The following is a 13,612-nucleotide window of genomic DNA, read 5'->3' as shown; positions in this document are numbered from 1 at the left end:
TCTTGATAAAATTGATTGTTTATCAGCTGTATTATTGCCAAACAAACATTTTTTGATTGTTATACAAATTAAAAAATACCAAGATTAAGTTAAAAATCAAAACTAAAACGCCTTTACTTGCTGATGTTGGAGATTTTTGATGAAAATGCCATCTGTAATGTCTGCAAGGTTGCATTCCTTTGCGTTTACCGCGTTTACACAATGAAATGTGCGCGTAAATTTATACAAATTGTATAAATGATTTTTCATACAAAATTTGACAGCTCGTGCGTAAACTAGATAAATTTATACGTTTACACACTTTATAAGGCATTTATACGGTTACATGAGTCCCCCTAATGAAATGTGCGCGTAAATTTATACAAATTGTGTAAATGATTTTTCATACAAAATTTGACAGCTCGTGCGTAAACTAGATAAATTTATACGTTTACACACTTTATAAGGCATATATACGGTTACATGAGTTCCCCTAATGACTTGCTGATGTTGGAGATTTCTGATGAAAATGCCTGCTGTAATGTCTGCAAGGTTGCATTCCTTCAGTTTACCGCGTTTACACAATGAAATGTGCGCGTAAATTTATACAAATTGTGTAAATGATTTTTTATACAAAATTTTACAGCTCGTTTACGCACTAGATAAATTTATACGTTTACACACTTTATAAGGTTACATGAGTACCCCTATTGTATCAAAAGTGATTTTCACCCCAAATAGTCTCTAATCGTGACTAGAGACGGGTTACTGAATTCAGCTGTTAAGGTACGCGCACATTACGCTGCGCGACACGTAGCGGCAGCGGCGCCTCAGAGAGCGACATATTTTGGCAATTCACATTAAGCGGCAATCGAGCGACACATTGCGGCAAAAGTTTGTGTTTTTTTTTTGTTTGCAAAATGGACGTCACAGTTTTAGAAGGTGTAATTATTTCATTTTTGTGCGAAGAAGAGGAAAGGAAAAGAAAAAGGTCGTGGCTATGGGTCCAAGACATCTCATCCTCAAGATATGAGGAAAGAGAGTTCCACACTCTTTTGCCCAGATTGAAAAAATATGGTGCCAAATTCTTTGCATGTATTCTTATGAGGCAATTCACACCTAGCGGCAACAGCACTGCGCGACACTTCCCAACGCGGCTTTTTTGCCTAGTTGATCAAATTTGCCGCGCTGTGCCGGGGCGCGCAGTGCTGCTGACGCTAAGTGTGAATTGCCTCATAAGAATACATGCAAATAATATTTTGTAGTGCAGTGCAGTGCTGCGTAGTGCAGCCTAATGTGGCCTTACCTTTAGTTTGATTCACAATGACATCAACTTCCGGCGCAGTACGATATTGACATTTGTCCATCGAATTTACAAAAACAAAGTACAATAAATTTATGTTTGTATGTATGTCAGCATGTGAATCACCTATGTCTCACAAATGTCTCATCACTAGTTGGTTGTCAAAATAAAAAATTGATTTATCTTGGTAAACTATTTGCTATCATGTTATGTCGACTTTGCATAGGCAATAGCATTGCTTTCCTGGACATATTTGATAAAAATGGTTTACAATTGGGTATTGCTGATATTATTGGACGACATTTCTGGTTTAAAGTATTTTAATTCGTGGTTTCATTTGCGGTTGTAGGTACTTAGCACTTTTGCCTTCTTTATAGCCACAACCAAATGATGAGCCATCGGCGGCTATTTGCTCCACCTGCTGGATGAAAGTCAATGATTTTCATAAATTTTATTCATCAGTAGAACAAAAGCAAAGTGAATTCCGCGGTTTTATTATGAAGCAGGAAGCGGGCACTCAGGTCGTTGACAACGAATACTTTGATCTCAATTCAAATATTAAAGAAGAGGACTTAGCAGATACGGCAGGAGAAGCTGATGAGTGCAGCGAGAGTGAGCAGCTCAATCTATTATGTGAAATAGATTGTGATAGTAAGGACAAAAATGAAACTTGCTTAAGAAGTGAACAAAATACTGTTGAAATCGGAAAAGCGTCTGCAGGTAATATTGATAATATAGGACTTGTTGTTGTTGTTGTTGTTGTTGTTGTTGTTGTTGTGGCGATAAGGTTTCTTCCCGAAGGCTTTGGGCAGTGTTATCGATGTGATGGTCCTTTGCCGGATACAGATCCGGTACCACAGCACCATTAAGGTGCTAGCCCGACTATCTGGGGAACGATTTATGTGGCCACATTAAACCTTCAGGCCATTCCCCCTCCCCACCCCCAGGTTCCATGAGGAGCTTGGGATCGCCAGAGCCTCGTCTGTTAGTGAAACAGGATTCGCCGCGGATAGGTGAGGTTGACAATTGGGTTTGGAGAAGCTATATATTGCGCTGGCAACCTGAAGGGTTACGCTACACAGCCCCTTGAATCAGGTATTTTAGTCGCCTCTTACGACAGGCATACCTACCGCGGGTATCTTCTTGTCCCCTAACCCGCTGGGGTTATAGGATAGGACTTGTTCGCAGTACTTTGCATACGAACAGGAAATCCTTTGTTTTCCTAAGGGTAAGGTATGTTTATGTTGTTTGGCGGCCAGCGTGGTGTGATGGTAGCGTGCTCCGCCTACCACACCGTATGCCCTGGGTTCACACCCCGGGCAAAGCAACATCAAAATTTCAGAAATAAGGTTTTTCAATTAGAAAAAAATTTTTCTAAGCGGGGTCGCCCCTCGGTAGTGTTTGGCAAGCGCTCCGAGTGTATTTCTGCCATGAAAAGCTCTCAGTGAAAACTCATCTGCCTTGCAGATGCCGTTCGGAGTCGGCATAAAATATGTAGGTCCCGTCCGGCCAATTTGTAGGGAAAATCAAGAGGAGCACGGCGCAAATTGGAAGAGAAGCTCGGCCTAAAATCTCTTCGGAGGTTATCGCGCCTTTTATTTTTTTTAAGGTATGTTTATGTACATTTTTTCCAAGAATTACTTAAATTCCGATTTATCCTTTTGAACATTTTCATCTCGGGAATATTAACGCCCTTTTCCGCAATATTTGTAGCTCCGAACAACTAGGTTTTAAATGGGGTTACATAAGCAAGTCCACAGTGAACACAAACAGGCGTCGGACCTCTGTGCCAAGAATTGCCCCGTGAATCCAGCACTCAAAGACCTGTACCCAAAACTCGCGGAAGAAGAACGCATACTCCCCAGGGAAACGCGAGTCACTCTAGCTCAGCTTTGATCTGGATACTGTAACAGGTTAAACTCTTACCAATCCAGAATCAACTCCGACATACAAAATGTATGCCCCACTTGCAATGTGTCCCCACATGACACCAACCATCTTTTTAATTGTAAAGTGGAAGCAACGCCTCTAACACCCCTCTCATTATGGACCACTCCTGTTGAAATATCAAGTTTCCTTGGACTCCCTTAGAGGATATTGATGACAATTTGTGATCGGTCCCACCTATTGGATGGGGCGAAGCACTGCTACAACAACAACAACTAGGTTTTAACTGAATGCCATTTGTGTTCTAATTTCTATTTATATTAATAGGTAGACCAGTAAGGAAGAGAAAAAAGTGTGTTCAACAAAAAGCAACTTCTAAAAAACGTATGCGACGAGAAAACACAGAAGAAGTCGAAACAGCAGAAAAGTTAAACTCAAATGGAAGGTTAAAAGAAATCAAATCGAAAGATGAAGATGATGAGGTCGTAAAAAAGTATATACAAATGAATTGTGAAGTATGTTCATATGTAAGCGAAGATTATCCCATCCTTCAAAAGCACTTTCGGGAGCACCATGCTCAAATTAAGGCCTATGTACGATGTTGTAATAAAAAATTATTTTACAGACTTGATATTGTGCAGCACGCATATAAACATGATAATCCTGAATTCTTTAAGTACGTTCAACCTTAATGTCCTATATCTAAATGCATCATACAAACTATCCATAAATGTGAATTTTATTACTACTTTACTAGATGTGAAACTTGTCAGAAAATTTTTTCTGAAAAATCAACATTATCCAGACACCTTTTAGCCGTACATGGCACTGAAGAAGATCTTAAATTTCATTGTATTCAATGTCCTAAAAAATTCGCCAGACAAAAGCTTTTAAATTGGCATTTAAACTCGCATGTACCCATGGAGGAACGCACGTTTATATGTGACCAATGTCCCAATAGTCGTTTTGCCAGCCAGGATCTATTAAAATATCATATTGGTTCAAGGCATCGTCGTGAGGCAAACGTGTGTCATGTGTGTGCCAAAAAAATACGCGACAAAGCATCGTTTGAAAGGCATGTAAGCTCACATTTTGAAGGAGTTGGACCAAAGCTGAAATGTCTATTGGATGGCTGTGATCATTGGCTCAAAGATGAGAATAATCTTCGCCGTCACATGCGACTTCATACGGCAAAACAAAAAATTTTAACATGTGACACATGTGGCCGAGATTGTAAGGATAAAAGCGCATTAAACAATCATAAGCGTCGTGTTCATTCCAGCGAGATATTTATTTGTGGAGTATGCCAGAAAACTTTTAAACGTGCACTTTATTTGCGGGTAATAAAGTTTTCCCTTTTTAGTAACGATTTATTAACTTAAATATGAATTGTTCGTAAACATATTTTTCAGGAGCACATGGCTCAACATACAGGCGAATTCTTGTATAAATGTCCATTTTGTACACGCACCTTCAATTCTGCTGCAAATATGCATGCGCATAAAAAGAAAATGCATCCTGTTGAATGGGATATGTGGCGAAAAACAAATAATGCAAGTAGTCTACAAGAATTTAGTAGGCAGCAAAAAAGTGTAAGCTCTGAAAGCTTACAAAATCAGTCTAGCACATGAAAATGTCAAACAACGCAATTACTGTGTCTGTTATAAGTTCCGTTTTTATTCAAATAACATAGGTATTTCGTAATAAATAGTAACTAAACTTATATACCGTACGTTGTATCAGATACATACAACGAAACTTTTTATTCTAATGCATAATCGTCTCATTGAGTATTATATAATCCTTAGTATAATCTTAAATAAAAATGTTTCAGTTGTATCTTATGATAAAACGTTCGATACGAATTTACAAATATGTGTAGTTAGTAATGTAGCAGTGGCGTAGTAACGGGGGCGGTGTTGGGGACAAACCTCCTCCGAAATATTAGTAGTTTCGTAAAAAATGGATTTGACATACATTTGGATTCAAACGGAATCGATAAATCTTTCGCTCCATCATCGAAACGATAATTTTCATCGGCAGGCAAGATATAGCTTCAAGAGGGCATCGTGACTCTGGTTCCATATCCCTCGAGACGCCTCCCCATAATGATGGTAACTTCATATCTTTATTAAGATTTCGGATGAATGCTGGTGACCAAATATTGAAGCAAACTGCCACATTGACAAGCGCGTCACATCTTACACGAGTCCACAAATTCACAATGAACTCATCAAAATTTGCGGGCACATAATTCTTGAAAAGATTGTTGCAAAAATCAACGCAAGCGAATGATGCACTATACTCGCAGATGCGACAACCGACACTATTGGCATGGAACAATACTCACTATATTTCCGTTATGCTGAAAAACCTGCAGATGGTATAATTTTCAGAGAAGATTTTCTATAGTTCATCCCGATCGAAGATTGCACTGGTAGAGGACTTGCTTCGTCATTGATAAACATTTCAAAGAAGCTGAAGATTAACCTCGAGTTTTTGGTTTCTCAGGGATAACACGGTGCAGCTGCAATGAGTGGAGAATGGAATGGTTGTGCTGCTGCAGTGATGGAGAAGTATCCGTCTGCACTTTATGTACATTGCGCAAGCCATTCCTTGAATTTGGCGGTTGGTGAAGCGTGCTCCATTTCTCTCATAAGAAACTGTCTTGGGTCCATAAAGCAGATAATTTCTTTCTTCAGACCTTCTCAAGGATGCCATAGAAATTTTGAATTATCCAACAAAGAAAGAACGTTTGAAGCGATTGTGTGAAACAAGATGGACGGAAAGACCAGATGCTGTGATCTGCTTCAAAGAAATGTTTTCTCCCATTTATTTCAGTTTAGAAAAAATTCATGACTGTGGAAACGCTGAAAATTCTAGAAATTCTTTCAGTTATCTACACACTTTGAGGACTGGAGGATTCATTGTGGCAATGGTTGTTATTAATGAAACTATTTCTTTGGCTCAACCATTAACCTCTTACCTTCAAGGGAAAAGTGTTGATTTTTCTGCAGCAGTTTCAGAGCCTGATGATCTGGCTGTTGTGTTGAAAGAAATGAGGGAAAAGGCTAAGTCAAAGTTCAAAGAAATGTTTCTTGATGCTAAAGAATTAGCTGCATCTACCGGAGAAAAGATTGCAGTTCCTAGGATTGTGAGTCGTCAAAAAAAATCGAGAAAACTACGAAAACAGCTCAACAGAAGAATATTTTCGCAAATTAATATTCATCCCTTTCATCGATCACTTCATATCTTCAGTGTCTAATAGATTCATCAAGCATAAAAACACATTGTCCATTATTGAAAATGCCATTCCCGATAAATGGGTGAGAAAAGTAGGTGAAAACGTTTCTGAAACTGTAGAAATAAAAATGGATCAGTGGCCAGCACTTACTGGAACAATTTTTTCCACACGTTTTCAAGTTTTTGAAGATTGGAGCCACGCTAGCTGTAACCATTGCCAACAGTGAACGAAGTTTTTTAACATTGAGGCGTTTGAAAAATTGTATAAGGAATTCAACCGGAGAAGATAGGCTGAATGGACTTGCCCTATTAAGCATCAATAGAAATATTGATATCGCAGGGGAAAAAGCCATTGGGCGATTCGCTCAAAAACAGAGGGAAATCAATTTGTAATTTTGCTTTTTAATATTAAATATTACAACAGCATTTTCAGTAAATGGATCACTGAATAAATACAATACTATTTCCTCCCAATAACATTATTCCATACAATAAGTACTTATCATCACTTAACAAAATTTGAAGTTTACATTTTGTGACCCCCCGCCTCCCCCCCCCCCCCCCCCCCCCAAACCTTGAGTAAGGTTTTAAAATTGTGCAAATGCTCAAACAATATATAATTTGTGTTCAAATATGAACCTTATTTATTTACATGTCACAGTAATGGTTGCAGTTTGGAAATTTATTGTGTTTCAAAGCATACATAAAACAAATTCAAGGTGTAATTTTAGTGCAAATTTTGTACCCATGCGAAGAGAGATATAAAATCCATTAGCGCTATATCCCAGCGGCATGCAATGAAATTTTCGGTGAGTGCTTTATTTTGTTATTTGGTTTTTTGTTCATTACTACAAATTTTTGTTTTTTAAATATAGTAAGTAAGCTGACAACTTTGTATTTCCGTGTGATTAAAATTTCCTTTACATTTAAAAAATAAATTTTATGTGATTTGAAAGCTTTAGAATTGAGTTGCCTTTCACACCACAAAACAGGGTCAGCCCAGGGGATTGAGCAGGATTATTGCCTAACATATTATTACGAATATTAGCAAAACTAAGGAGTGCTGCCGTCTCTAAGCCGATGCTAAGCAGTGACGTGAATGCACATCAATAATTCAATCATTATGTATCTACATAAACGAAACAATAACTGCGTCTACATATATGTACCATGTACGTATACGAGCAGCGGAGAGTCAATGCACTAACACATGCATATATCTGAGATACTCCTATAAGTATGCAATGAGAAAAACTATAAACTTGTGCAATTGCAGTTACAGCTGAGAAGTTTGAGAGCTACTGGACTAGTAGATTCTGGAAGCGCCTAGAAGATGTATAAAATTGTGCAATTGTAGTTACAGCTGAGAAGTTTGAGAGCTCATGGACAATGCTAGTAGATTCTAGAAGATGCTAACGAGGAAACCAGAGAGTATAAAAAGGCGCAGATGTAGAGGCGCTGGAATTCAGTTTGATTTGAGTTGTCAAACAGTTACGACTAAGACGATATCTAGCGAGCAATAGCAGTATTATTTTGAAAGTCAGTTTCCTTTAAGCTATCAGTTTGGTTATTAAGCTATTCGTTGCACAGTTTGAGTGTTATTGTGAAGTATTTTAGTAAAGGCCATTTTTCCATTATTCAATATTGGAGTTATTTATTCAACAGTTTAGCAATACGAACCTAGCAAAAGGGCAAATAAGAGGATTTGCAGAAAATTCGTTACAATTTTTGTTACAATATATTCAACATAAATACTTATGAACCACGAAAGCCTTTGATATTTTCTGTAAAGGGTTGACTTTAATCGAACACCGGACCAGAGGATAATGGTATTTTATGCTCTGTTTCACTACTTAACTTTAGCTAAGCCAAGTTATGAAATAACATGAAATACTCATGAATACTACAGTCCTAAACCCAGCTGCATAACGTGTAGCTGAGTAAATTTCATCTGGTACCATCAACCTGTAAGGATAGCAGACTCCCCGAAGGTTTTCCGACTTTTATATTCGCGCTGTCCATCTGATCCTCAGTCATAAACCTTACTGCAAAACACGTAGCTGTATAGATCTGTCCATCAGGTACTCTTGATTTCAATTAGAAAAATGTTTTTCTGATATGAAAAGCTTATCCGTAAAAGAAATAAGTTTCACAAAAAATTTCAGACAACAAGGAATATTTATTTTTATAATAAATATTAGTACTTTGCTGGCAAATTTAACCAGTTATATAAGTTTCTCTTGCATTGTCTGCTGATGACATAGAGATGGGTCTGACTTCACTGAAGCCCTCGTCTGAAACCAACGCTGATGGCCTATTGATGGCCTATCATTGAACCTGTTTAATAAATCTCTTGCTTCAGGTACTTTCATTAATGATAGGAAAGTAGCGCACATAGTTCCGATCTTGAAATCTGGTAAAAAGAATGATGTTCGGAACTATAGACCCATCACGAAGCTCTCTACCGTTTCGAAACTTTTTGAGTGCATCGTAAAAGACAAATTATTCTTTGCAACCAAGTCGCTTATTTGCCATAATCAACATGGCTTTGTACCAGGGCGTTCCACAGCCTCGAACTAAGCTGTGTTCACAGACTACTGCAATACTGCCATTTCGGCTAGATTCCAGGTGGAATGTGTATATACAGACTTCTCGAAAGCCTTTGATAAAGTTTCTCATACAGTACTACTTGAAAAACTAGCATATATGGGCTTCCGTTCCTGCTTTTTGGAGTGGATTAAATCGTATCTTACTGATAGACGTTGTGTTGTTACCATTGATGGTGTGTTCTCACAACCTTTCATTGCCTCTTCTGGGGTACCGAAAGGGAGCATCTTAGGCCCTCTACTATTTGTTCTCTTCATCAATGACATTTTTTTACTTTATGCCGATGACCTCAAAATATTCGCCAAAGTCCAAGATGCCACTAATGAAGCAAAACTTCAACGCAGTTCATTCATGGTGTCTTCGTTCTCGTCTCTCTTTTAACATAAAGAAATGTTTTAAAATGACATTTGCTAAAATTTTGCATTTTCGAAGTACGTCCTACCACATTTCTAATACTGTCGTTCAGAATGTTATGGAAGTAAAGGACTAGGAGTTTTTTTTACCCGAAACTGTCTTTCAACAAACATGTGGATTTCATCATTGCGAAGGCCTACTATGTTTTACGTTTTACTCGTCAGAACTGCACCAAGTTCTCAGAGCCTTATACTCTTAAAATGTTGTATATAACTTTTGTTCGCTCACACCTTGAATATGAATTTTTTATCTGGAGGCTGTATAACCAGGTATAAATAAAAAGAATAGAACGTATTCAAAAGGTGTTCATTAATTTCGCTTTATGGCCCCTCAAATTTGATACTCGCATTCCATCCTATGCATCCCGTATTATGCTACTTGACTTACAATCTCTCGAAACCCGTAGGTCAATCTTATCATTGACTCTCATGTTTAATGTCATACATGGCACCATAGATTGTCCTTATCTTCTGGAAAGGATCAGTTTTAATATTCCAAAGCGAAATCTTCGTGTCACCTGTCCTTTTTACTGGAAAAAAGTCAAAACTAAATTTGCCAGTAATGCCCCTATTGCAAGATCTATGCGCGAATTTAACATTCTATCTCAGAGCATCTCCCTTGATTTTTCCAAGGGAAAACAAACTTTTTTGAATATTTAACTCTCTTATTTTAAGTAGGTATGTTTAATTTTGTATACTACACCCTTGTTATTGATCTGTAAGAAATGTTCTTTCATAGACAGTACTGAATAAATAAATAAAAAATACATTTGCCTTGCATCTGCCGTTCGTAGGAGCACGACTCAAATTATAAGAGAAGCTCGGCCTAAATCTCGTCAGATGTTAATCGCACCAAAGCAGATGTGCTCTTCTAGCAAACCCAGCAGAAACTTTGAGATGTGCTAACATGCTATGTCAGCAAAAATTTCATAATTGTGTTAACAACTATATTAACTGAATATCTTAAATCTCTAACGTCGTTGAAATGATCAAACTATGACATAATGGACATGTATGATGTCGTGTAATTTCAACTGGTGCAGCACAATGGTGACAGATACCACAAATCCAAATATTACTTGTCGGTTGTGTTATTGGTTTTCCTGATGAAACACAAGCGGGAAAGCGGGCACCACATATTGTACACGCCGGCAAGCTACAAGAACCGAAAAGAAAACAAGTAAAGGTGTCTAAGTTCGGGTGTAACCGAACAGTACATACTCAGCGTGAGCTTCAATTACACATTTCATTTCAGATAAATTACTTTTCTACATAACATGTGGCACCGCCCGTTTAAAAAATGTCTTCCTATCTCCTCTTACAATTAAACTTCATAAGTGAAATATCATTGATTCAAAACTATTTTTTGCTAAGTTATAGCTTATTATTATAGTATACGACCCCTTTAAACTTGTTTTATATCTAAGTTGCCGTGATCTTTAACCGATCCCGTCCATTTTTACTAGAAATATTTTCTGCTATAAGGAAAATATGTGTACACAATTTCATTACGATGTGCTAATTTTTCTTCGAGTTATGGCTCCCGAGTAATAGAAAATTGCTTAGTCGTAAAAGGGACGGTGCCACACCCATTTTCAGAAATTTTAGTGTTTTCCAATTTAATGTTATAATTCAATTTAGAAAGTAAAATTCTATTGATACAAAGCTCTTTTTCGCTAAGATATACCTTATTTTATTCGTCTACAGCCCTTTTAAAAATCGTTTATATAAAAGTGGGCGTGGTCTTTAACCGATCTCGTCTATTTTTCTAGAAATATTTCCTGCTATAGGGAAAATTTGTGCACCCAATTTTATTACGATGCGTTAATTTTTCTTCGAGTTATGGCTCGCGAAACATAGAAAATTACTTAGTCATAAAAGGGGCAAAGCTACGCCCATTTTTAAAATTTTAAGTTTTTCCTCTATTTATTGTTATAAATCCACTGGGGAAATGAAATACCATTGATATAAAGCTCTTTTTTGCAAAGATATAGCTTATTTTATTCGTCCATGACCCTTTTAAAAATCTTTTATATAAAAGTGGGCGTGGTCCTTAACCGATTTCGGTAATTTTTCTTCAAAGTATTCCTTATAGCAAAGGCAACCTCTCTGTCGAATTTTGTTACGATAGATTTAACGATTTTTGATTTATGATTAATAATATTTGTAAAATTGATTTTATCACAAGTGGGCGTTGCCACGTCCATTTTCAATTTTTTTTTTTTCAATTTTTATCAAGAGTCTCAATATCAGTCCACACATCAAATTTCAACATTCTATGTGTATTATTTACTAAATAATCAGGTTTTTTGTGTTTTTCAAAATGTTATATATATAAAAAGTGGGCGTGGTTATCATTCGATTTCGCTCATTTTCAATACCAATCTATTCTGGGTCCAGATAAGCTCGTGTACCAAATTTGGTGAAGATATCTCAATATTTACTCAAGTTATCGCGGTAACGGACAGACCAACGGACGGACGGACGGACATTACTCAATCAAATTTTTTTTCGACACTGATGATTTTGATATCTCGATTCCTTTATACCTGTACAACCAACCGTTATCCAATCAAAGTTAATATACTCTGTGTGCAAAACACGCTGAGTATAATTAGCAACTACGAGCACTTTAATTTAAGGCTATTACCTGTCCGGTACTGAGGTGTTACATGAATAACACTTCACCATTTCAGCTTTGCCATCCTCGGATCCATGCTTTGCGAAAATGCTTGCTGCAAGCTCTTTATATTCATGGATTCTTCTTTCCGGTATATTATCTAAAGATTCCAGCTTCGTAAAAGCCTTGGCGCATGTTCCTTGAGACATATTAATGTGTTATATATATAAACGTACATATATGTTTGTATTCACACTCGCTTACCAAATGCTCTATCTGCACAACTAGCGAGCGCCAGGATATTATATACATCTTCTTTGGGTAAAATATCGTCATAATCACATAAACGTAGAGCAGTAGTTAAAGCGCTGTGTACGACTCCGAAACGCAACTGACGTTGTGCTAGCATCCTTAAGATAAAGAAATGTACATAGTTACTATTTTATTCATATTATTTCCGCAAATTTTGCTCTCATCTACAATCTTACATAAAATGATAGGCCTCGGCAGCATGCCACATATGTTCAACGACATGCGAATCCTCTGGACTCATTGTGTCCAATAATGAATTCCGATCAACTTTATAACTAAGTTCTTGTGTACTTAATGTTTTCAAATGCTCCTCGGCAAGTAACGCGGCGAGTACATACAGTTTTTTAACTCGTAGCATACTGGAATCCTTTTCCGTTTCACGTTGTGCTAATTTACCCAACAGACGTACAGCGTCCAAATACCGACACGCTTTCTTTTGCAACTCTATTGCTTCTGGCAACCGATTTTCTTTGATAAGTTGTGCTGCATGTTTACTTAATAAATCTCCAATCTGTGGCATATCGAATTTTCTTGCTAACTGCAATGCTTCACCCCATTGGCGCAAATTTACGCAGGCATCTACCGCTGCTTTAGGGTCACCCATTTTTAAATAGGCCTTTACTGCTTCAGAGCACATTCCTTTAACGAATGGACGGTTAAAAACAGACTCATGTGGAAATAAAAGATTATACAAGTGCCCGAAGGCAAAAGCTGATATCAACGTCTTGCACGAAACGCTAAGGACAGGCGAAGCCAGGAACACAATAGAGCCTAGTGACGTGTACTACAGGGATTCAGTTCAAGTACTGTCGTTCACAAGCGTCTCGGAGCTATCAATATTGAGCTTTTTATTACCTTTATATTAAGTCCCTTTCATGTTTGTCCCCTCACTTCCATACGAATTTTTGACCTACGGAAAAGTCTTTTTCGGTAACTTCCCGTTGAGCTAGACACTTGATATTTCAGATCTGGGTGACATTACAACGCAAGTGAAAAAAATGCGCTGGGTGGCGCACGGATCGAGATATACAGAAAATTTATTTTAAAATGGAAATTTTGCGATCGACTTTTAACTAACTTCTCGGTGATCCAGAGACTTGAAACTTAGCACATAGTTTGCGAGTCGATGGCACTACAATTCGTGGAAAACAAAATGCCGCCAGGTGGCAGACGAATGGAGATAAATGAATATCCCTGAAAAAACGCAGGGAATCTTGCGATCGATTTTTAAGTAACTTCCCGGTGAGC

General features: G+C 37.5%; 3 protein-coding genes across 6 annotated transcripts in view; 2 read left to right on the top strand and 1 right to left on the bottom strand.

The window, feature by feature from the left end:
* The window catches only part of Sik3 (Salt-inducible kinase 3), a 215,810-nt gene that overhangs the window by 151,358 nt on the left and 50,840 nt on the right, over positions 1-13,612 (top strand). The gene's annotated exons all lie outside the window — the stretch shown is intronic.
* Positions 1,423-4,927, top strand: LOC137245234 (transcription factor grauzone-like). 2 transcript variants are annotated; one of them, XM_067775570.1, is made up of 5 exons: positions 1,423-1,597; positions 1,660-2,002; positions 3,497-3,845; positions 3,927-4,509; positions 4,582-4,927. In XM_067775570.1, exons 1-5 carry the CDS (start codon positions 1,487-1,489, stop codon positions 4,798-4,800), a joined length of 1,605 nt encoding a protein of 534 aa, XP_067631671.1. In that variant the 5' UTR covers positions 1,423-1,486; the 3' UTR covers positions 4,801-4,927. The 2 variants fall into 2 exon arrangements, with proteins under 2 accessions (XP_067631671.1, XP_067631672.1); XM_067775571.1 differs by having other exon boundaries at positions 1,426-1,559; positions 1,632-2,002.
* Oseg4 (intraflagellar transport protein Oseg4) overlaps positions 7,025-13,612 on the bottom strand; it is a 38,721-nt gene continuing 32,133 nt past the window's right edge. The window contains exons 11-14 of one of the 3 annotated variants that reach the window (XM_067775569.1): positions 12,541-13,003; positions 12,317-12,462; positions 12,083-12,251; positions 7,025-10,588 (exon numbers count right to left, since the gene is read on the bottom strand). In XM_067775569.1, coding sequence (XP_067631670.1) covers positions 10,396-10,588; positions 12,083-12,251; positions 12,317-12,462; positions 12,541-13,003 — 971 coding nt within the window. In that variant the 3' untranslated portion in view covers positions 7,025-10,395. The remainder of the gene's footprint in view (positions 10,589-12,082; positions 12,252-12,316; positions 12,463-12,540; positions 13,004-13,612) is intronic. The other 2 variants (XM_067775568.1, XM_067775567.1) reach the window with 2 other exon arrangements.

Source organism: Eurosta solidaginis, chromosome 3 (assembly GCF_040869045.1).
Source record: "Eurosta solidaginis isolate ZX-2024a chromosome 3, ASM4086904v1, whole genome shotgun sequence".
Classification (NCBI taxonomy): Eukaryota; Metazoa; Arthropoda; class Insecta; order Diptera; family Tephritidae; genus Eurosta; species Eurosta solidaginis.
The sequence above is the reverse complement of the archived record's forward strand: the minus strand, read 5'-3'. Positions and strand labels throughout refer to the sequence as shown.

Excerpts from the sequence above, each read along its gene's own strand:
- LOC137245234 (XM_067775570.1), top strand. The coding sequence starts at position 1,487 with ATGTTATGTCGACTTTGCATAGGCAATAGCATTGCTTTCCTGGACATA. Across the intron at positions 1,598-1,659 it reads GACGACATTTCTGGTTTAAA|CCACAACCAAATGATGAGCC; the intron begins GTATTTTAATTC and ends CCTTCTTTATAG. Across the intron at positions 3,846-3,926 it reads GATAATCCTGAATTCTTTAA|ATGTGAAACTTGTCAGAAAA; the intron begins GTACGTTCAACC and ends CTACTTTACTAG.